Below are 23,337 nucleotides of genomic sequence, written 5' to 3' on the forward strand. Positions count from 1 at the left end.
ATACGTATATATCATGTATTTTATAAAATGCTATACATCATTTATAATCTTGGGCAAAAACGTTTTAGCTTTTTCTTCATAGTTGTTATTACTTTTACCAACATCAGATGTGTCTTTTAATTCTTCATCCTCTTCATTTCCTTCTTCATTATATTCATTACTATCATCTTCTTCATCAAAAAAAAATTCAACATATTCCTCAGGTACTAATCCATTTTCACCAGTTTCAGGATCTTCTGCAACTAACCATCCTTGACCATGTCTATAACTAATCCAAATAATTTGTCCTTCTATTAATTCAATTTCATTATCATTTTCTGGTTTAAATTCAAATATTGCACGAGCTTTACAATTAATTTCATCATTTAAATATTCTCCTTCTTCATCCTCTTCATCGTCTTCTGCTTGTGATCCTTGTTCTTTATAATTCTCATAACCGTTACTATCTTGACCGTTATTATTGTTATTGATTGTATCGTGATGATGCTGATGATGATGATGATGATGATGATGTCGTGATCCACGATTTAATGACGATATAGATGACGTTGATGATGTGCATGAAGATGATGAGTTGGTGGATGTGTCATCTCCAGATGACTGTTCTTCATTTGAAGTTAGATCCTCTTCTTCATTACCATTATTATGATTTGATTGTCGTGATCGTTTGATTTTCTTATTATTTGAAACTCCAAAATGTAATGGATCTGAATCTGGATATGCAAAATCTTTTATTTTTGTATTAGGTGGATACCTTGAACTCATTTCATATATGCAATGTTTATAATTTGTTATATACTAATGCTTGACAATTATTAAAATTTTGATCAGTATGGAATATGATGCTAAATTTTTGAAAATCTGACTTTATAGTAATAGCATATGCTTAAGTTAAGAATTTACCTCAATGAAAATAACTTGATGTAAACTGTAGGTTCTTGAAATGATGATTGAGTCTATTATCTGGGTTGATCAATTTTAAAGTTTATCTGAGTTTTATTAACAATGAAATTCTTCAACCTATTCAATTCCCCGCCTTGTTTTATGATCAATTTGTAGTTGACTTGTCAATTAATTTATATTTAAGGAGATGATATGTGTAAATTAAATTATGATTTGATTAACAATTGGTAATGATTTATAAATAATAATATGAAAGGGTTGTGTTATTTTAATTCAATGGTTTAGTTTATATTTTAAAATAAGATTAGACTAAAAGATAAAAATAAAATTTATTTTTTTTTTTGTTATAAAGTGAAACACTTCAATTTCTTTTTTATTTTCTTAACAGAATGCTACATTGATTGCAAAGTTTGAACTTTGATTAACTTTGACTGAAGATAAGATGATAACCTCTAATATTTGAATTTGTGGTATATAGCGTTAACTACTTCAATCAATCAATACTTGAACGATTTTTCAAGATTCAATTCATAGCTCTCTACCAAGATGCTTCTAATTTTAGAAACATAATGACTCGTCATTTTAAAGCAATTGTTTTCAGAGCTTTAAAACATCGACCACAGAAACAATAGTACCGGCTCTCTTCAAGCTTCATAAACAAAGGAAAAGTTGATTTATCTACTGCTAGTGCAACGTTATTGATCAGAAATTGTAAACAACCTATTTTTAATCGATAGCTCCAAAAGCATAAATGAATTCAAACTGCAAGAAGAATACAAAAGCATTGATTTTAGAAGTACAAAATGCTTCGACAAAACCTGCCATAAAGTGAGCTTCTAAGCAGTCTGGAATTTTGATCTTACGAATGATGAACAAAGCATTAGGGTGATAATAAGTAAAAAGCCTCTTAATTTATTGAGAGCCACCCCTTAGATGAAAATGCCTAAAATCTGTTTCTTGTGACATCAAAAAGATCTGACACTAAATTTTACAGTACTAAACATCTCTTACATTAAAATATATGAAAAAATGGATCCATTGCAAAACAAGTTTGATTATAAGACCTTCATTGACAACACTCATTAAATAAACTTCTTTCTTCAGCTGAAGGCTACACATATACATATAACATACTAGCATAAAATTAATTTTTTATTTCCAGTTGATCATTTACAAAATTAAACCCAATAATGGATTATAAAGAAGAGCAAGATCAAGAATTAGAAATATTACAATCTATATATCCAGATGAATTGGAGATACTAAATGACTCACAAACCCATTTTCAAGTACGAGTGAATTTAGACTTACCAAGTGAGAGAAAACATGCATTATTGTTAATTGTAAAATATCCACCAACTTATCCAGAAGTAATACCTGAACTACATATTGAAGTAGCAGAAAATGAAGATGATGAAGATGATTACGACGACGATGAAGAAGATGAAGATGACGACGATGAAGAAACAAAACAAACTAAATTAGCATTAAATATGGCAGAAACAATTGAATTTTCAAAAGATGATTTGAATTTGCTAGTTTCAAAATTGAATGAAGAGTCCGACATAAATTTAGGATTACCCTCAGTTTTCACATTAATCACATTTTTAAAAGATGAAGCTGAAAATCTATTCACAACAAAGTTAGAAAAAGCAAATAAAGAACACGAAGCTAAAAGACAAGAAAGATACAAGATTGAACAATTGAAGTTCCAAGGTACGAAAGTCACCGAGGAAAACTTTGAAGAATGGAGATTGAAATTTAGAAAAGAAATGAAATTTGAAGAAATGGATTCAAAAAAATTTAATGAAATGCATAATGGAAAAATGAGTGGTAAAGAAATTTTTGAAAAAGGATTAGCTGGTAATATTGAAGGTGATGATTTAATTGATGGTGTGGAGAAATTGGCCGTATAATCCAAAACCAGATGATCATGACTATGGAATGAAAGTTATAAAAGAAGAAAACTGCTGCATATACAATTCCGTTTTTTGATGGGAAGAGAATATTTTTTCATCAGGATCGGCAAAAGCTTCGGCAAATCAGACTTATATAGTCCGAAGTTTTCCTCGTAAGTAAGACACGGCCTTGGAATTACTTTCTGCTATACATTTCAAGTTTGAACAGCCTTTTAGCAGCACTTAATATCACATATAGCTTTTCTCATCAAATAAATTGAAAATAATAATACTGCATTTATTCCAAATCCACAGTACAATCACTGGATTAAATTGGATTCGAAAGCTTTAGAATGATAGCTATATTGAACTCTAATCTCACTGAACCATTCTAAGGTTTCACTAATACTTCACTAATAGTAAGTCTCTAAGTATAAAGATATACAACATCTTGGTAGCGTCATTCATTTTCGTATTTTGTTAGTGTAAAAAAAAATTCAGTCATAAAAATTTTTCAGACTAAAAAATTAATTAAGTAAATCAAATTATTATTATATTATTTATTAGCCTTTAATATTATTAATCAATCTTAATCAAACAACTTTAGTTCCTTTAAATCATATATATATAATACAACATGTCAGATTTAGGGTTTGATCCAACATTAAAAAAGAAAAAGAAATCTAAAAAACCAGTAGATGGTGTATCATCAGTCTCAGATAGTAAAGAATCAACTCCACAACCAACTTCAGATTCAGTAGATGAATTATTTTCAGGATTAAAGAAAAAGAAGAAATCATCATCAACAACCAAACCAACAGAATCAAGCACATCAGAATTAAATGATGAAGATTTAACTGCATCATTAGGAGATTTATCATTAAAGAAGAAAAAGAAAAAATCATCATCAAATAGAAACACAGATTTAAATGAATTTGAACAACAGTTGGAAGAAGCAGGAATAGATGAAACTTTAATAAATCAAGAATCAAATAATAATTCTCAAGATGATTTAAATAATCAACAAGAATTAATTGGTGGTATGTCATATGATGATTTATTAACAAGATTTTTTGATATTTTAAAACAAAATAATCCAGAATTAGCCGGAGATAGATCAGGTCCAAAATTCAGAATCCCACCACCAGTATGTCAAAGAGAAGGATCCAAAAAGACTCTTTTTGCAAATGTACAAGAAATCGCAACAGTATTACAAAGAAATCCAGAACATCTTATTCAATTTTTATTTGCAGAATTAGGTACTTCTGGTTCAATAGATGGTGAAAAAAGATTAGTATTAAAAGGTAAATTTCAACCAAAACAAATGGAATCAGTTTTAAGAAGATATATTATTGAATATGTTACTTGTAAAACTTGTAAAAGTATGAATACTGAATTAAAAAGAGAAAGTGCAAATAGATTACATTTCTTAAGTTGTAAAGCTTGTGGATCTACCAGATCTGTATCTTCAATTAAAACTGGTTTCCAAGCTCAAATTGGGAAAAGAAAGAAATTTTAAGGGGTTCAAAAAGTTTTGTAAGTATTGGTGGTTTAGGTTTATATTTGTATAAATAGTTAAATGGAATAATACATTGTATTTCTAAAATATATAAAGTAAAGTTTGTCTATATGTCTCTATTTTAATAATGGTCTATGGAATATGTCACTTTTCAATACTTGATACTACTTTTTTCAAAGGTGAACACCAAGAACTCACGCCATCATTGTGCATCATGTACTCAACGATCTCGGATTTTAATTGATTCGAGTTAACGTCGTGACCTAAAATTTCATCAAAGACCTTATTTACAAAGCTTAAATGATCTTGATTTAATGTACTTATTGTATTTTGTAATTTCAAACTATAGTGATTGAGTTCTCTCTCTGGTAAGTTGATTTTCAATGTGAATATCTTTTCCAATTTGTCTAGTACTTGCTTCTTGTCTGTGTCATTTTGTCGTATTTCTGTTGTTGATATTGATGATTTTGTGGGTATGGAAGTTTGTGAATTATTTTGGGACCTTATCATCATTGGTGTTGGACAATCATTCCAACCTTCCATGGGTTCGCCTCTTTGATATTTTGTTAATGTCATTGTATGATTTTATATAACACCTTTTTACACTCGAGAATATCCAGATTCGATGTATTAGAACTTTAGGCATATGATAATTGAGTTAGAAATTACTGTGTTTAGAAATTCAAACAAGCATTGCTACCAATTTTTTCAACTGAAACGTTACATTTACATCAGACTTTCGAGAGATAAGGCGACTATCTGAAAGCGCTTGAACAACCTAATTTTGAGATCGAAATTCATTATTAATTAGTATTTATCATTAATTACTTATTTTTAAAGCTTCTTCCAAAACTTCTTCAATTTTAGGTCGATTTTTATATTTAACTTGTAAACATTTCTTTATAATTCCAATAATTTCATCACTATAACCATTTTGATCTTCTGGAATTTGATATTTACCTTGAGCTATAGCTAAATTCAAATTTGCACCTTGATCAATTTCTAACTTTTCAAATGGGGAATAACCAAAACAACAACAATATAATAAACAACCCAAAGACCATATATCGGTTGATTCAGTAATGTGAGATCCAGTTTCAACATCTAATAATTCTGGAGCTCTATAAGGTAATGTACAATGTTCTTGTGCAAAATCAGTTAATGATAATGCTTGTTGTCTAGTTCGTATGTTGTAGCGAGCTTTTGAACATGATCCTAAATCTATTAATACTGGTAATCCTTCCGTTGATATCATTACATTTGCTGGTTTTAAATCATGATGTGCAAATGGGATGAATTCTTGTAATTCCGTAGAGTTACCTCCAATTGTTGCACCTGTTGATGAATCTACATCAAATTCATCCTCTGGTGGTTGTAATAAAGTATCTTGTTCTTCTATATCATCATTTATTTCTTCATCGTTATCTAAAGTACCTGTATTTCTTGTAGTTTTGTAAGTGTGCATGATTTTTAAACCTCTACATATTCCAATGAAATACTTTAGAATTTCTTTTTCATCCATTTTGGTATTATTTAAAACATGTTCATTTATTATTTCCTGTAATGAAGTATTAAAATATGGCAATAATATATTAATTTGAATTGACCCATCGTCGTTAAAACTAATCTCTTCTTCAATAGATTGAATAATATAAGGAGTTTTATAATTTAAAAAACGATGATAATTTTTAATTTCTCTAGTTGCGTTTCTGTAACTTTCATCTTCCATTCCGAATAAACACTTTATTTGCTTTAAAGCATAGGGAGATGATTCATTTGATGAATTCAGATGAACTAAATAAACATATGAAAAACCTCCTTCCCCTAATAGTCGAATTATATTATAATTTATATTATTTATTTTAAGGTAGGTTCCTGATAGTGATGGAAAACATGGTAGACATGTTGATAGTATTGATAACAAGAAACTCATTTGAGGGAGTTCTTTAGTTGAATTGAGTATTCTAATCGTAGATTTTGTGAATAATTGAATTGTTTCATGTTAATATTATTGATGAATTTACGAAATTGATTTACTAGAGGTACTAATATGCAGTCCAAATTTTGCAAGTGGTTTGACATGAGTTTTCTACAAGCAAAGAAAAGAATGTCTTAAATGATTGGTATTTGAGAACAGCTTAATCATGTTGGTCTATTCACAAATATATCTCTCTAAAAATTTATCTAGAGCCTTTATATCGACAATTTTAATTTCATTTTCTATCTGTACTACTTTTTCATCTTTTAAAATTTCATAATTTGGACTCTTTATAATCTTAGTAGGATGATTAAAATCGTCAACGTCAATTTCATTAAACTTTAATTTTGAACAATTCTCGATTATGACCGGTTTTGTTTGTTGATTGAAAATTAGTATACAATTTTTAATATTGTGCAACCTTGCCTGATGGCACTTCACCACGAATATACAATTTGACATATTTTGGATAAATAACGGACCTTCTGAGTTGATACAACCAACTGAGTTGATGGCATTGTTGAGGTTGATTGAGTTTATGTTTAATTTTAATATACTATTTGACAATTTTGAAATATGAACATAATTCTGATCCAAGTTGACCCTATCATTAATTATTTCAATTTTATTGTTTTTTTCATCGGATTCAAACTGTTTTGGTGAAACATTCACAAATTCTCTTTGATCACTAGTTGATTTTGGAGGTATTGGATCACCAATGAATTTAAAAGTAGATCTACTCAATTGATTTTGTTTTGATTGTAATAACCTATAAATTTGCTGAATCCTATCATTTTCTTGCTTTTTCTCAAAATTTGTTTGTTGGTCCTTTTGAGATAGTTTAGAACCAATTAGATTTTGAAATTGTGATTGAATTTGATTTAATTGTTTAGTTGTTTCACATGTTAAAATTTCATTTTTTATAGCTATTATAAGTCAGTCAATTGATTTATTTTGAGGTTCAAATATGGGGTTTACATACAATCAACATCAATCTTTTCCATCTATCAAAATTAATCAGATTGAAGGAATGCAACTATCAATGTTAAAAATCAAATTATTAAACTATTAATGCTGGTAATAAAACTTAGAAAAGTAAAGAAAAAAAGATGCTACCAAATCATTTCCCATGTTTTCCATAAATAGCAACCGGATAAATGACATTTATATTATAATATAGATATTAAAAAGAGGATACATATAGAATTTATACTTTATCGACATCAACCAAGACATTCAAACTAATCACCTCATCAACTCAGATACATATTTTGAGTCAATTATGTTTTCGTCTTCATCCAAACCAAAATTCGCCCTTGATTTAACAATTAATGAACTAACAAATGTACCCCAAATAAATGGTTCATGTTATATAGAAATTGCAATTAAGGATAGTAAAAGAACTCATTATACAAATGGTAAAGTCCCATCAGATTCTTCAAAAGCTAAATCATCCACAAGTAGTAATACATCACCTTCAAGATCAAATACCACTAGGTCACTTTTCAATAAATTTGATGATCTTGGCTCAAAAATAAAACAATCAACAAGTCTCAATAAATCATCAAGTAGTGTTAATGATGGTAAAAGTAACAGCAACAATTCTCATAATTTAAATTCTTCATCGAGTTCAAATTCAAATACTTCAGTATCTGGTCATGTATCTACTACAACATCACGTAAAAGATTACATAATTTTAGATGTGTTTTCAATTATAAATTATCATGTAATTTGAAATTTGGTTTAAAAAAGAAGGGAAATTTAATCTCAAATAAATATTTGATTTTCAAAATTTATTATATACATGAAGACAAACATCATTCATCATCAAATTCTGATCATGCAATTATTGATTTGGGTAGATTAGAAATAAATCTTGCAGAATATTTAAATTTTAATGAACCAGTTAATACAAAATATCTTTTAGAAGATTCTAAAGTGAACTCCATATTAAATATAACTATTGGATTACATGAATTACCATCAAATTTTGATTTCCATACTCAATTACAAATTCAAGATAATAATAGCTCAAATTTATCCTCATCTTCAACATCTGCTTTGAATTTAAATCAAAATAATAATAAAAAGAAAAACAATTTTAATGTTCCTCAATTTGAGAAGAAGAATGTATATACGGGAATCAATAATGTTTTGGGAGATAATGCAATACAAGAATCAAATAAAGATCAACATCATCATCATCATAACCATCACAATGGTGCAAAATCTCCACCTAAAAACTATAGACAATTACTAAATAGCAATGAATCAAATTCAGTAAATTCATCATCAGCTTCTTCGCAAGATGGTAAATCATTAACAGATATAGGTAATTTAAATAACCAAGATTTAATTAAATTAGTGGCTCAATCATCAGACGCTGGTTCAGGTTTTAGTTCAAATCAGCAAGGTCAACCAAATAACCAAATACCTAATTTACAAATGATGAATCAGAACAACTCAGATAATAAACATATATTAATGGATCCAATTGTTAGTATACTATACTGTAAAATTTTAGAAAGTAATTGGGACCCTGAATTGTATCCCTTATTAGATTATTCACCAAATCAATGTATTGATGATATTTTCAATAATCCTGAAAATCCATTTGGTTGTAATTTAAAATTGAAGAAGTACTACAATGAAAAAAGAAGTGAAAATGATAAAGGGGTTGAAGATGATAGTTATAGAGAACTTAATGGATTGATTAATGAAGTTAGGTATAGACCAAATTTGAAAAGCTGGACTATTAACGAAGAAGATTTTAATAAAATTTGTAATTGAGAGAAGATAGAATCGAATTTTTTAATGTTTTTTATTCAGTATAGAGATTTGTATTAAGTAAGATTTTAATTAGCTTCACCATGTTTCGTAGATAATAATAATTTCTTTGACTTTCTTTTATAGCTACTAGCAGCACCACCAACATTTTTTGATTCATTAGATTTTTGTTTTGTATCGCCATAAGTAGAAATTGAAGAATTTTTTTTAAAATGTTCAGTTAAATTTTCATAAAATTTTGAATTGTAAAAATTTTTCTTTTTAGTTGGAATTGCTAATTTTTCCTTGATTGGTGGTTGTTGTTGTGATGGTAATTCTGAAATTTGTGGTAATAATGGTGTTGTTTCATCTTTTCTTGATCTTGAGTATTTGTAAGTCGGTACTTTTGTTAAAGCTTCTTCCTCAATTAATTTAGTAGCTTTTGCAGGAATATGTCTGTTGTTAATATTAGTGTTGTTTGTTGATTGAGCGGATTGACTTCTTCTTGGATTAATAAAAATACCGCCTCCATTGCCCCTTAAAGGTTTTTGATTATTAACTTCATTGGAAACATTTTTATCAACAATGGTTTGATTATTTTCTTTATCTAAAATATCTTGATTCAAAATATTATTTTTCAAAGGTGATGGAACATAAGGTAAATATTTGCAATATTTACAATTTCTAAATTCATTAAAATTAACATTACATTTTTGATCAAGACATTGAAATCTCCTTGTATCATTATGTCCTTTAAAAACTCCATAAGATATGACTCTAGTTGGTAAAATTTTAAACTTCGTTTGAGTAGTCGACTCTGTTTTGGTGATGTTTTTTTTGGAATATTGTTGTTGGCTTGGTTTAAATGTATCTATCTTGATATTATAACTTTTGTTGTTGTAGTCGATTGAGTCAACATGAGCTACTAGTGAGTCTATTGATGATAATACTGCATTAGCATTTTGACCTACATAATCCAATCTTTGACTTAAGGTTAGGTGTGATTCATTGGAATGAGTGGGTTGGTTTTTTGGTTTTTCTATCATGATGAATTCTTTATTGTAATAAACCCCCTAATTTGTTACTGCAATATCTTCTATATAAATTAGAAATTTGAGCTTTGAAACGGAATGTATTAAGCTTGATTGATTGGATGCTATATGTGACAACAGATGTTTAAATTTAATGATACAAATTGTTTCAAATTCACAAGAGTTATTGCTTGTTTCATCATATCAAAGAATCTAGATCTCGAATCTAGCATAAAAAAATCACAAAAGCAGTTGTTATAGACACTGAAATATCAACCTTACAAATTTTGATAAGCAGCAGGATTAAGCCTTTAACAGTATACATTATAACAATTAACAATAAAATTATACAACATTCTATATACTTTCAAATTGCTTTAGATAATTCATTCCACTTTCATTAAAAAATTCAAAAAAAAAAAAAACCATGAGTTAAAAAAAAAGCCCATTCATAAATCATCAACCTGAATTAAAAATTCAGTTATTGGTTATTTTGTTGGTTTCCTCGACGATTCCCATTATTATTATTATTATTGCTGTTGTTATATCTTCCTCCACGTCTATTATCTCTACCACCATCTCTATTATAGTTTCTATTATTACCACCACCGCTTTGATAGTTTCCCCTCTTCATCCTTCTACCATCCCCCAGTTGTTGATGTTGTTGGTTATGATGATATTGTAATTGTTGTTCTTTTACAAAATCCATTACTTGATCAGGTATTCTTAAGTATTTTATATGCATTCCTTTTATATATATTTCAGATAATTTTTGAAATTCATCTCCTCGTTGGTTTGTTTGTATTACATCATGTAATGTTAAATTCATCCATGAATCACAATTTGTTAAATTTCCATTATATGTTTCTCCTGTTTTCAATTCTATTAATATTGGTTTATTCTTGGCTGCTGTTAATAAATATAATGGAAGCTTGAACAATAATGTTAGTATCGTGGTTGACAAAAGCGCTTAAAGGATTCATGTATTTAAACATACCATTCTTTACTGATATCAATTATAAAATTGTTGAGTTTATAGGCAATGATTGTTTTGATAAATAGTTGTTGTAAAATGCTGGTGGTAAACTTTTGATCTTTTTTTCTTTCTTTTTTCTATCAAAGTGGTTTGGTAGCATTTTAGTGTCTAGAATTTTTACTTGACGTAATATTTATTTTTAAGATATAAAGTTTAATTAGATAAGCAAAGCCGATAAAGGAATAAAAAGAATAGTTCAGATCATTTAGAATAACTTACAACCCACTCAAACAAGGTTTGAAAATGAGTTCAAATGAAATACTATCCACCCTAGGATCAAACGATAACAAAATAACAATCAATGATTTGCCAAATGAAATATTGCTTCAAATTTTTAATTACGTACCAATACTGACGATAAAGCAAATTCTACTATTTCCAAAATTGAATTTAGTAGCTCAATATCACATATATGATAAATGTCAATATTGTTTACAAGTGAATGATGACAATATACTCAGTGTCAATAATACAAACGATAGTGCTTCGGAAATTTCACAAAATATAGAACAAAATGGTTATAACATAATTGATGATAAAGGATTAACAACGGCTACAACCATAAATCACATAAAGAGGTTTAAAACTTATAAAATAATATTAAATATAATAAGATTTGAGGACATATTGAAAAAACTAAAAGAGAACGAATCAATCATAAATGAAATAATATACAAGGATCAAAAGGCGCCGCTAAATATAAACATATCTATCAAATTAAATTATTCAATAAGTAATTTTAATGATGTTAAAGATTGTTTTTTCAATATTGATTTTATTAGTTCTATTTTTAATGAAAATGATGTCAATAATGTATCTATTGATCTACAATTGAATAAGCAATTATGGTGAATTTATATGATTCGAATGCGGTAAGTGATATTAATTTATCTATACAATGTATATAATACTGCAAGACTTTCAAAACGTTTGTTATTAAATTGTGAATCGTCTTTTTTTTAGCATAAATAATCGTCACGATTGAGATTTCTGAAATACATAACGGTCACCGTATTGTAAAACTCTAAATATATCTGAATATTTTAAAGTCCTCACTCAGTTAAATACCTTTGCAGAACAATTGATAGCTTTGCTTGGAATTATGCTACTATGAATTTTTGAGTCATTTGTCTATATCGATAAGTTTGAGTCATTTGTTTATATCAATAAGTCTGATGTTTTTTCTTCTAATGACTTCCCATTTTCTTTGGCTTCTTCAACATCGTCTTTTTTCTCTTTATTGTTCAAACTTGATTTGAAAACAGCTTCTTTTGCGTTATCATCAGCTAATTTACTTTCTTTTCCAGGTGTATAAGTAATTTTGGTATTTGTACCATCATCATTTTCTTCGATCTTGAAATCTTCTTCGGGGGTATATTTCTTTAAAAACCAATTTTCAACTTCAGTTTGATTATTATTTTCTGCTTCATATATTGAATCATGACCTACGTTATTTTTATCAAATGCATCTGCTTCATATTCTTCCACCAAATATTGAACAATTGGTAAATGACCATTATATGAAGCCCAATGTAATGCAGTATTTCCAGTTTCATTTTTCTGTTTTACTAGATTTATAGCGTCTTTCTTGTTTGATATTATTGATAAAAGATATTTTACTGTTTCTATATGACCATTAGCTGATGCCATGTGAATTGGTGTACTTAATGTTATATCATCTTTTATATTTAGTATCAAGTCTTTCGGAATTTCTTCAAATATTTCTTGTAATGTCTCCAAGTCTCCCACTCTTGCATCATATATTATAACATCCATCTCTTCTTGTGTTAATTTATCAACTATATCTGATGATGACATTGTGAATTTTTTTTTGATCTCTTTCGTTGTGGAATTTGACAAATATCTATATTAAAGCTTAAAGCTAAATTAATACTTTGTATCTATTGGGTGTATAGTTTCTTGAAAGTAAGTTGATAAAATTAAGAATTGTAATGATCTTCCCTCTGAAAAAAAAATTAATAAGTTACAGATATATCCTGTATATAAAAAAACATTTATCAGATATCACAATACCATTTCAATTACTTAAAGAATGTAAGAGAATATACATATAAATAGAACCAATTTGAATAATATGGGTCCAAAAATTGAAGAATTACCTGATGATTATGATATAGATCAGGAGCCAAAATTAATTAAGCCAATTGCTGCTCACCAGAAGGAGAAAAAATCAGTAAAAAATCCATTTGCAACATCAACTAAAAAAACCACTATCAAAAGATCACCAAATGAAGTATATCCTCAAAGGAAAGGATTGAATAAACCAGATTTCAAAAGGGACAAGCCAATAGATAAATTATTTGAAAAAGTGGAGCAATTGTTGGATTTACCATTGGAGGAACTTAATGTTGAACTCTTAAATCAAAAAATACTCAAGAAACCATTAGCAGCTGAATCAAGATATGAAATTATAGATTATTTATTGGAGCAACTACTCAATATACAAAATTACTCATTAGAAAATGAATTTGAAGACAAATCCATAATTGTAATCTCATTACATGATATAAAAACTTTTAGCAAATTAGTTAATACAATAATCATACTAGGAATTTACCCAGCATTAAATACATTTGGGATTGGTATACCTTTCGAAAAAAGAAAATTGAGAGATTTGAATAATAAAAAACCAACTAGAGTGGAGAAGTTGCTGAATCCTAATGAATCTATTGCAGTATTAAGATTAGTTTATGATAAATTATTCAAATTATTTCAAGTTCAATCTGATGTTACTGAATTGTTAAGTAAAGGTACAGGATTATCTGATTTTATAACCATTGCAATTGCACTAAATTCGATTCCTGAGACTGATCATGAAGTATACCAAAAGCAATACAAAGAAGTTGAAAGAATTCCGGATACATTTGAATTATTTCAAATTTATACATTATTAATAAATACTCCATCACCATCATATTTCAAACAATTTGTAATTCAACATTTACAACTACTACATTATGATGCACCAAAGGGAGATGGTTTATTATCACTTATTGAATTCATATTAGGTTTAAGAGATCAGGAAGATATAGAAATTTCAAAATTCGACCACGTCTCGAGTGTGGTGCTACTGAAACCAAAAAATATTAATACGGCTAAGTATTTTACATCTATAGGTAACCAGTGTTATGGATTATTGGTAAATATTAATAGACCTGTTGTTACTTCTTGTGTCACATATGTACTTGAAAAATTGTGGGAAAGAAATCAACTAATTGTCAAAGACTTCTTTTTGAAAAAATTATGGTACAATTTCAAACCTACAGTCAATGAAGAAATTGGAAATCAGGTATTAATAACTGAAGCAGAATTAAATAATGCAATCAATGTTTTAATATCCTTGTCAAGAAAAGGATTGGTACCAGATTTATACCAAGAAGTTATGGAGTCAATAATACTATCACTATGGGCATACTACTTGTTTTTAAGGAAGAATGGAAAATCAGTTGAAGTAATAGCGAACATAATGATAAGTTATTTTACAATTATGAAAGATTTTGATAATAATAATTTAGTAGGTCTTGACTTAATAGCTAAGAATTTATTATATGAATGTGGTGAAAATTGGGAATTTGAAAGTGGACCAAACGGATTAACTCAAATTGTCAGAAAGAAACCAATTTTTAAGTCAGAGAGCTCGAATTTAAAAATTAATAAGTTTATTGAAAGTTTGGATTTTTGCTGTAATAATTTTATTAAATTATTGGAGAATGTCGATGACGAGACTGTACAAGCTTTATTTATACTTATTTTGAAACAATGGTTGAACCGAGGGAATGAAAAAATTATAGACGAGGAGAATCCATTCTTAAAATTAGTGGACTTGAAGATCTTGGAGAGTATTGGTGATAATTTTAAAGAAAATTTAGCAAGAACTCCATTTGAGATGTTAAACATTGTACAAAGTTTTTTGAGTTCTAAATTCAGCAAAGAGATTAAAAATGACGATGGTGATGATGACATTGAAATGAAAGATGGAGATTATGATTCAGATGATGAAGAAAATGATGAGAATGAAGAGTTTTTACCAGTATTGTTGGAATTGTTATCTGCTATTTTATCTGAAAATGACGTGGTCATTGATAAGCAATGTTCAGAGTTATTACAAAGAATCAAAATTTCATTGAATAATTTATTAAAACAAAATGTAAATGAGAATTTGAAGAAATCAATTGAATCATTAGAACAAAGGATTACGAATTTATTATCTGGAGATATACCAGTTACGAATGAAATAGATGCACAAAAATTAATGTTGAGTAGAGCAATCACGAGTTTAAATGATCCATTAGTGCCAATAAGAGCTCATGGATTATATTTATTACGACAATTAATTGAAATGAAGAGTGAAGTTATTTCGTTAGATTTTGTAATAAATTTACATTTGGTGCAATTAAAAGATCCAGAGCCTTTCATTTACTTGAATGTCATCAAAGGATTGGAATCGTTGATTGAGTGGGATGAAGTACCTGTTCTCAAAATATTATTGGAGATTTATGTTAATAAGGAAAATGATTTGGACGAAAGATTAAGAATTGGTGAAGTAATATTAAGGTATATTCAATTATCCAATGAAAAGTTTTATGGAGAATCAGTTAATCTCATTGTTGAGTCAACATTATCAGTAATAAGAAGACATGATTCTGATGATGACAGAATTAGAATGTCAGCAATGTCTTTGCTAGGTATGTGTTGTAAAGTGAATCCTTTGGGATTAATTGGAAATCTTACAGATGCTTTAGATTGTGCAATTGGGATCTTGAATTTAGAAACAAGTTCTGAAAAATCTATAATGAGAAGATCTGCAATTACTTTAATTCAAGATTTAATTTTGGGTAGTTCTGAAACTGACAAAGTTGCATTTCCTGAAGAATATAGAGAGAAAGTTGTTACTATATTGAGGTACGTTGCTGAGACTGATAATGATATATTTGTTCGAGAGCAAGCTCAAAAAGTTTTGGAATTGATTGAAGAATTATATAAGATTGCAATGGAGATGTATATTGATGAAAAAATGACGTGAACTTATATAGTCTATAAATGCACGAAATTAATGAGCGAATCTAAAATCTAATCTTCTATTGCCAGTGTCTTTGGTGGTCCTTCTATAATTGTCTTGTTCTTCTTCACTCATTGCATCCCAAATCTTAGCTCTACTACCATTTCTCCCCTTGTAATAAAATTTAGCAAATAAAATGATTGGGATTACAGCAATTGCAATAATAAATAATTCTAAAAATCCTCTGTTATACAAAGGTTTATCATCTTCTCTAAGCATATTGGCAGCGATTATTTGATCTAATTGTACAAACATGTTATATATAGCTGAACAAATAGATCTTATTCTAACACTATTTGAGTTTCTAGATACCCAACTTACACAAATAGCATGAATGAACGGGTGTCCCATATAAATAACATTTAAGATATATGTTGGCCATACCTCAATTCCGGCACCTGACCAAAATCTAATAACTCCCAATACAATAGCTGCATAAATGGGTGAAATCAATGAAACATATGATCTATCATTAAGCTTTTCAGACATCCAAGTTATACCCAACAAGGTAATGATATTAAAAACATGATATGGAATGGTTAATAAATTAGTATCAAAAGTATTAAACCCCAACTCTCTAGTCATTAATGTGAAATATGAACCAAATGCTAATTGTCCAATGTATGCAGTTAATCCAATAGCATAAATGGGCCATAAATCAAAATCATTAAAACATCTCCATAATTCAGTTATTGTGACTGGCTGTCTATTATGCATTGAACCCTTTGTAGGATCATCTCTTAACACCCTGTTTACAACAATTTTTTCTTGTCTTTCTGTAAACCAACCTTTTGGATGTAACCAATTTCTTGTTTGAACTGCTGATGGAACCATCATATAAAATGAAGCTAATCCAATAATTAAAGTAACTAAACCTTCCCATAAGAATAAATGAGCCCAACCTGGCCAACCAAACACGCCTCTCAATCTTAATATCCCAAAAGCAGCTAAAGCAACACCAATTTGAGTTAATGTTAAAGTGGTCCAGAAATATGATAACTTAATAGGTAACTCTGAACTAGTGAAAAAGTAAGATAACCATAATACCAAGTCAGCAATAAATCCACCCTCAATAGCTCCAATTAATCCTCTTGTTATATAAAAAGAGGCTTTACCACTTATAGCAGCTTGTGACATAGCAACAATACTCCAAGCACAAATTTGAATAGGTATAAAAATATCAGGGCCCAAAGCTTTTGAAATCATTTGTGATGGAATTTCAGCTAATAAAAATGAAACATAAAATATAGTATTACCAGTATTATAATCATTAGTATTCAAACCCAAGTCACCTAAAAAATTATCAGTAACTGCTTGAGCCAAATTTCCTCTGTCGATTTGTAAAGCAACAAACATCAAACATGCAGCTAACGCAACTCTAACATTTAAAATTCTTAGGACTTTTTTTTCTTCTTCTTGAGTCCATTCAAATTCAGGATCAAAATGTGATCTACATTCATACTTGGTAGTCTCGTAGTATTCTTTGTAATATTGAGCTACTCTTGGATTTGCAAATGGATTTTTGGAATTAGTGCTTTTTTCTAATTCTGATAAGGTAATTGATTGATCATCGTCTATTGAATCTACTTGTTCTTTTTCCAACTTCTTCTTTTGATCTGGTTTATGTTCAAAAGTGTATGTACTGTATTGATCAGCAAAACCAAGTTCATTTTGATCTTGTTCTGTTCCCTTGTTTGATCTTTTAAAAATTGACATATTTTGTTTTGTGTTCGAAAATTGTTGATTTTTGATACGAATAATCAGTCAAATTGACAAAATCAAGTCATATTTATATACTTCTTTCAACGATCAAACAATGATTAAGATCATGGTTCTTAATTGCGTAAGACAGCCATACCAACTCGTAAGACCCCAAGAAGTATAACCTCTTGACCTTTACCGAACCAATTAAGAGTTAAGTTTCGAATGTGGCTGCAAAATTATGTTAAATCCAAGCTTTTTTGGTTGCAAATTTAGTAAATAATCAAGAAAATATTTTTTCATTGAAAGTGATACTTAAATTACGAATTTAAGATAACCATTATTTTTTTCACAATTTTCACATTTTTCATAATTTTCATAATTTTCATATTTTTCATATTTTTCATATTTTTCATATTTTCCGAATTATTCAAATTTTTTCAGTATGTATATAGACAATGAAAAGAATTTTCGACCCTCTAAATCTGTTGATGTGTAACCCTTAATTGTAGCTTTAAAATTTTTTTTCGAATACGAAATTACAATGGGTAGGATAAAATAAAGTTCTTCGTATAAAATAGCTTAGTTAAGTTTAATTTAGTTTTAAGACAAAGAAGTTACAAGTTTGCAATTGAGTTAAATTAAAGTCTGAATTAATTAAAATCATAATATGGTATATATAGAATTATCTAGTGAGTAAATCTAAAATCTAATCTTTTGTTTCCTTTATCTTTAGTAGTTCTTCTGTAAATATCCTTATTTTCATCACTCATAGCATCCCAAATCTTGGCTTTACTAGCATTTCTCCATTTATAATAAAATTTGGTAAATAATAAAATTGGAATAACAGCTAATGCAATACACCATAATTGTAACAATCCTCTTTTATATAATGGTCTATCATCTTCTCTAAATATGTTTTGTGCAATAATAGCATCCAATTGAACAAACATGTTATAGATAGCAGAACAAATTGATCTAGTTCTTACACTATTTGAGTTTCTTGATACCCAACTAACAACTATAGCATGTAAAAATGGATGACCAGTATAAATTGTGTTCAAAATGTAAGATGGCCAAACTTCAATACCTGCACCTGGCCAAAATCTAATTGCAGCTAACATTATCGAACAATAAATTGGTGAGATTAATGCAACATAAGATCTGTCATTGACTTTTTCAGATAACCAAGTAATTGCTACTAATGATAAACAATGAATAACCAGTGATGGAATAGTTAAAACGTTAGTATCAAATGTGTTGAAACCTAATTCTCTTGTCATTAAAGCAAAATATGATCCAAAAGTAAATTGTCCAATATATGCTATAGCACCAATTGCATATAATGGCCATAAATCATAATCAATAAAACAACTCCAAAGTGATTTAAATGAAATAGCTTGTCTATTATGCATTGAACCTTTAGTTGGATCATCTCTTAAGACTCTATTTACTACAATTTTTTCTTGTCTTTCTGTAAACCAACCTTTTGGATGAAATTTATTTCTAGTTTGAACAGCTGATGGGACCATCATGTAAAATGAACCAACACCAATCAAGAATGTAATTAATCCTTCCCATAAAAACAAATGTGCCCAACCTGGCCATCCAAATACTCCTCTTAATCTCAAAATACCAAAAGCCATTAATGCAATAATAATTTGTGTAACAGTTAATGTTGTCCAGAACCATGATAACCTAATTGGTAATTCTTTTGAAGTGAAAAAATATGATAACCATAAAACTAAATCAGCAATAAATCCACCTTCAATAGCACCTATTAAACATCTTGTGATAAGAAAACCAACTTTATTTTTCAATGCAGCTTGAGACATAGCAACAATACTCCAGGCGCAAATTTGAATTGGTATAAAAATATCTGGACCTAATCTTTTTGAAATCATTTGAGAAGGTATTTCTGCAACCAAAAATGATACATAAAATAAAGTATTACCTAAATTATAGTCATCAGTTGTTAAACCTAAATCACCTAACATATTATCAGTAACAGCTTGTTGAATATTACCACGATCTACTTGTAAAGCAACAAACATCAAACAAGCAGCGAAAGCGACTCTGACATTTAAGATTCTGACTACTTTTTTTTCTTCTTCTTCAGTCCAAGTAAAATGTGGATCAAAATGAGATCTACATTCATATTTTGTTTTTTCGTAATATTCTTTATAATATTGAGCAACTTTTGGGTCTAAAAATGGATTTGTAGTATTTGAACTTTCTTCTAAATCGTATGGAGTGATTGATAATTTTTCAAGTAATGAATTATCTTTTGAAGTTTGTTTTTCTAATTTTTCAAATTTTGCTTCAACTACTTCGGTGTTTTCATTATCATCTACTTTAATTTTTTTATCTGATGAATAAACTGATGCAGTACTTTTAGTATCTTCTGATTTAGGCATTCTGGCTTAAACAAATTGGTTTTGTTAATTGATTGCAAAAAATTACACTAACAATTGCAGTATGCAAGTTTGCTTAAATATATACATATTTGAAACACCAAACAATAATAAGGACAAAAATTGCAATCAATCAGCAAAAATTCTCCCTTACTGTGGCTACTGCCCACGTATTATTCTAGCTGATTTATAGTTTGATAACATTATGCCATATGCCAATATTATACAACCATCTGAAACAAGAAATTTTTGAAACCTTGACAAGAAATAAATAACATGAGAATATGTTACAAGTTAACTCGTAAATTAATATAATAATTTATTATATTTCTCGAGAAAGGGATATTTACAATCAGGATAAGAGAACATTTCTTCACATAAGCTTTGTATGATCTATCAGCTGACAGGAAGTTAATTTGAAAATCAAGAAGGTCCTAAACACAAAATTTAGTTCACTTCATCTTCGTAATTTATTTTGAAAGCAAAAATTTTATCAATTTACGAACTGAGCTTCAATACTGTGTCATAAGCTTATTTAAGTACTGCAACGATAAATAAAATTGAATATATTCGATATTAATCTATAACATCTATAAAAATTCTGTAAGTAAATAAAATTAATTGAAAGTTGTAATGTACACTCAATGATCAAATCTAAAATCTAATCTTTTTGTTCCTTCATCTGTAGTATTTTTTCTATAATCTTCTTGTTGTTCTGGTGATAATTCATTCCATTTCTTTGCTTTTTGATTATTTCTGAAAACATAGTAAACTTTGACCAACAATAAAACTGGAATCAATGCAAAAGAAATCCAAAATAATTGCATGTTACCTCTCTTGTATAATGGTTTATCATCAGCTCTATATATAAAATTACCGATAATGTTTCCCAATTGAACACTCATATTATAAATTGCCGAACATACTGACCTACTTCTAACACTATTTGAGTTTCTTGATACCCAACTAACACAAATGGCATGAATATATGGTTGACCTAAATATAAAGTATTTAATGTCCATGTTGCCCAAATGTCCTTTCCAGCACCTGACCACCATCTAATAACTCCCATAATCGGTGTTGCATAAAGTGGAGCTATTAAAGCAACTAATGCTCTTTGATTTAAACGTTCTGATAACCACGTTATAGCTATCAAGAAAATAATATGAATAACAGCAGTTGGTATAGTTAATAAATTAGTATCAAAAACATTAAATCCTAATTGTCTATTCATTAATCCAAAATATGAAGTAAAAGTAGTTTGTCCAATATAAGCAAGTATACCAATAATGTATATCGGCCATAAATCATAATCGGTTAAACAATGCCATAACATTCTAGGAGATATAGCTTGTCTATTATGCATTGTTCCTTTTGATGGATCATCTCTTAATACTCTGTTTACAACAATTTTTTCTTCACGATCAGTAAACCAACCTTTGGGGTTCCATTTAGATTTGGTTTGAACAGCAGAAGGACGCATGAGGAACCAAGATGCTATACCAATTGATAATGTAAATCCACCTTCAATTAAAAATAAGAATCTCCATCCTGCCCAACCAAATGAATTAATTCTTAATATACCAAACGCTAATAATGATGTGAATATTTGAACTAATGACAAAGTTGTCCAAAACCAAGATAATCTGATTGGTAATTCTTTTGATGTGAAAAAGTAAGATAACCATAATACTAAATCAGCGATAAATCCACCTTCTAATGCACCAATTAATGCTCTTGTTACATAAAATGAAGCTTTACCACTTAATGCAGCTTGAGACATTGCAACAATACTCCATGCACAAATTTGTACTGGAATAAAAATATCTGGACCCAAAGCTTTTGAAATTAATTGTGATGGCACTTCAGCAGCTAAAAAGCAAACCAAAAAAATTGTATTACCAACATTATAATCATTTGTATTTAATCCTAAATCACCTAATAAATTATCAGTAACAGCTTGAGCTAAATTTCCTCTATCAACTTGTAAACCCATAAACATTAAACAAGCAACTAAAGCAACTCTAAAATTTAATTTCCATATAACTTTTTTTTCTTCTTCTTCAGTCCATGTGAAATGTGGATCAAAAGCTTTATAACTTTCATATTTTGAGTTGGTATAAACATCTCTGTAGTATTCTTCAACTTTTGGATCTAAAAATGGATTTTTAACTAATTCATTTGATTCTTGTGATGACTCTGATTTAACCCTGAAAACAGTATCTGATTTTTCATTCTGGTTACTGTGGTCATTTAATGGAGTTGTACTATTATTTGATGATGGAAGGGATGACGAATCAACTATTGAATTTGTTTCATCATTGTAATTCTTTTTATTCTTATTTCCGAAATTGAAAACCATCTTATCAAGATAAAAGCTTTTTTTCTTTTTTTGGGGTGGATGTCAAATCGTAATTAGAAAATTGCTTGGTATAATTATGAAAAATATGAAAATTTATCAAGGATCTGAAGATTACTACATCTATTTAAATGATCTTAAATTTGAATCATCTCTTTGTTCCATACTGTGCCGGTGATTGAGATTCAAATTCAATATTAGCTAATTCAAACAATACATTCATTAATTTATTGCATATTTCACCTTCTTTTTGAGATCTGGACTCTTTTGAAACAATGCCACCACAGTACCTAATATTTTGTGGCTGCAAAACTTTAAATTATTTAGTCCAAGAAAAAAATGAAACGTTAGAGTCAATTTAGTTTGACAATTAAAAATTTGGATAATTAAATAAAGTCAAAAGATGGTTTTATTTTCATTTGATATTAATTTGTCTAGACTTCTACTATTTCAAACTCTCGTAACTAGAAAGTATCTTATTGTCTTTTCACTTAGAGTTCATTAGCTTCTACTATTTTATTTAGAACAACTAGTAGAATAACGCAATTATTACTAGGGCTCGCTATTTCGGGTCTCGGTTAAAATTTTATCCTTTCGTACATGAAACAGATAATTCCATTTTTAGTCTTTCGACTTAAATTATAAAAATT

At 28.6% G+C, this 23,337-nt stretch overlaps 15 protein-coding genes across 15 annotated transcripts; 5 read left to right on the top strand and 10 right to left on the bottom strand. All coding sequences in view use genetic code 12, as the record gives it.

Annotated features, from left to right (window-relative positions):
* Window positions 1–30: 30 nt before the first annotated feature.
* On the bottom strand, window positions 31–765 carry NBP2 (Nbp2p; the record flags this gene model as incomplete). The annotated part of the gene is made up of 1 exon (XM_051765908.1): window positions 31–765. The coding sequence occupies one exon, from the start codon at window positions 763–765 to the stop codon at window positions 31–33; it is 735 nt and encodes a 244-aa protein (XP_051617773.1).
* Window positions 766–2,093: 1,328 nt separating this feature from the next.
* GIR2 (Gir2p) lies at window positions 2,094–2,819 on the top strand (the record flags this gene model as incomplete). Its single annotated transcript, XM_051765909.1, has 1 exon — window positions 2,094–2,819. One exon carries the CDS (start codon window positions 2,094–2,096, stop codon window positions 2,817–2,819), a length of 726 nt encoding a protein of 241 aa, XP_051617774.1.
* Window positions 2,820–3,438: 619 nt separating this feature from the next.
* SUI3 (translation initiation factor eIF2 subunit beta) lies at window positions 3,439–4,320 on the top strand (the record flags this gene model as incomplete). The annotated part of the gene is made up of 1 exon (XM_051765910.1): window positions 3,439–4,320. The coding sequence occupies one exon, from the start codon at window positions 3,439–3,441 to the stop codon at window positions 4,318–4,320; it is 882 nt and encodes a 293-aa protein (XP_051617775.1).
* Window positions 4,321–4,464: 144 nt separating this feature from the next.
* KGF54_005144 (uncharacterized protein) lies at window positions 4,465–4,966 on the bottom strand (the record flags this gene model as incomplete). Its single annotated transcript, XM_051765911.1, has 2 exons — window positions 4,465–4,856; window positions 4,927–4,966. The coding sequence occupies 2 exons, from the start codon at window positions 4,964–4,966 to the stop codon at window positions 4,465–4,467; spliced, it is 432 nt and encodes a 143-aa protein (XP_051617776.1).
* A 174-nt stretch (window positions 4,967–5,140) lies between these two features.
* KGF54_005145 (putative serine/threonine protein kinase) lies at window positions 5,141–6,253 on the bottom strand (the record flags this gene model as incomplete). The annotated part of the gene is made up of 1 exon (XM_051765912.1): window positions 5,141–6,253. One exon carries the CDS (start codon window positions 6,251–6,253, stop codon window positions 5,141–5,143), a length of 1,113 nt encoding a protein of 370 aa, XP_051617777.1.
* A 219-nt stretch (window positions 6,254–6,472) lies between these two features.
* Window positions 6,473–7,302, bottom strand: KGF54_005146 (uncharacterized protein; the record flags this gene model as incomplete). The annotated part of the gene is made up of 2 exons (XM_051765913.1): window positions 6,473–7,224; window positions 7,281–7,302. 2 exons carry the CDS (start codon window positions 7,300–7,302, stop codon window positions 6,473–6,475), a joined length of 774 nt encoding a protein of 257 aa, XP_051617778.1.
* A 278-nt stretch (window positions 7,303–7,580) lies between these two features.
* Window positions 7,581–9,089, top strand: KGF54_005147 (uncharacterized protein; the record flags this gene model as incomplete). Its single annotated transcript, XM_051765914.1, has 1 exon — window positions 7,581–9,089. One exon carries the CDS (start codon window positions 7,581–7,583, stop codon window positions 9,087–9,089), a length of 1,509 nt encoding a protein of 502 aa, XP_051617779.1.
* A 65-nt stretch (window positions 9,090–9,154) lies between these two features.
* KGF54_005148 (uncharacterized protein) lies at window positions 9,155–10,111 on the bottom strand (the record flags this gene model as incomplete). Its single annotated transcript, XM_051765916.1, has 1 exon — window positions 9,155–10,111. The coding sequence occupies one exon, from the start codon at window positions 10,109–10,111 to the stop codon at window positions 9,155–9,157; it is 957 nt and encodes a 318-aa protein (XP_051617780.1).
* A 466-nt stretch (window positions 10,112–10,577) lies between these two features.
* KGF54_005149 (U6 snRNA complex subunit) lies at window positions 10,578–11,096 on the bottom strand (the record flags this gene model as incomplete). The annotated part of the gene is made up of 2 exons (XM_051765917.1): window positions 10,578–11,027; window positions 11,094–11,096. The coding sequence occupies 2 exons, from the start codon at window positions 11,094–11,096 to the stop codon at window positions 10,578–10,580; spliced, it is 453 nt and encodes a 150-aa protein (XP_051617781.1).
* A 279-nt stretch (window positions 11,097–11,375) lies between these two features.
* On the top strand, window positions 11,376–11,984 carry KGF54_005150 (uncharacterized protein; the record flags this gene model as incomplete). Its single annotated transcript, XM_051765918.1, has 1 exon — window positions 11,376–11,984. One exon carries the CDS (start codon window positions 11,376–11,378, stop codon window positions 11,982–11,984), a length of 609 nt encoding a protein of 202 aa, XP_051617782.1.
* Window positions 11,985–12,290: 306 nt separating this feature from the next.
* KGF54_005151 (uncharacterized protein) lies at window positions 12,291–12,950 on the bottom strand (the record flags this gene model as incomplete). Its single annotated transcript, XM_051765919.1, has 1 exon — window positions 12,291–12,950. One exon carries the CDS (start codon window positions 12,948–12,950, stop codon window positions 12,291–12,293), a length of 660 nt encoding a protein of 219 aa, XP_051617783.1.
* A 277-nt stretch (window positions 12,951–13,227) lies between these two features.
* On the top strand, window positions 13,228–16,176 carry KGF54_005152 (uncharacterized protein; the record flags this gene model as incomplete). Its single annotated transcript, XM_051765920.1, has 1 exon — window positions 13,228–16,176. The coding sequence occupies one exon, from the start codon at window positions 13,228–13,230 to the stop codon at window positions 16,174–16,176; it is 2,949 nt and encodes a 982-aa protein (XP_051617784.1).
* Window positions 16,177–16,203: 27 nt separating this feature from the next.
* On the bottom strand, window positions 16,204–17,928 carry KGF54_005153 (uncharacterized protein; the record flags this gene model as incomplete). The annotated part of the gene is made up of 1 exon (XM_051765921.1): window positions 16,204–17,928. The coding sequence occupies one exon, from the start codon at window positions 17,926–17,928 to the stop codon at window positions 16,204–16,206; it is 1,725 nt and encodes a 574-aa protein (XP_051617785.1).
* Window positions 17,929–18,602: 674 nt separating this feature from the next.
* On the bottom strand, window positions 18,603–20,330 carry KGF54_005154 (uncharacterized protein; the record flags this gene model as incomplete). The annotated part of the gene is made up of 1 exon (XM_051765922.1): window positions 18,603–20,330. The coding sequence occupies one exon, from the start codon at window positions 20,328–20,330 to the stop codon at window positions 18,603–18,605; it is 1,728 nt and encodes a 575-aa protein (XP_051617786.1).
* A 638-nt stretch (window positions 20,331–20,968) lies between these two features.
* KGF54_005155 (uncharacterized protein) lies at window positions 20,969–22,690 on the bottom strand (the record flags this gene model as incomplete). Its single annotated transcript, XM_051765923.1, has 1 exon — window positions 20,969–22,690. The coding sequence occupies one exon, from the start codon at window positions 22,688–22,690 to the stop codon at window positions 20,969–20,971; it is 1,722 nt and encodes a 573-aa protein (XP_051617787.1).
* Window positions 22,691–23,337: the final 647 nt, after the last annotated feature.

This window comes from Candida jiufengensis (genome assembly GCF_024610255.1).
Source record: "Candida jiufengensis strain CBS 10846 chromosome Unknown scaffold15, whole genome shotgun sequence".
In the NCBI taxonomy this organism is placed as follows: domain Eukaryota; kingdom Fungi; phylum Ascomycota; class Pichiomycetes; order Serinales; family Debaryomycetaceae; genus Lodderomyces; species Lodderomyces jiufengensis.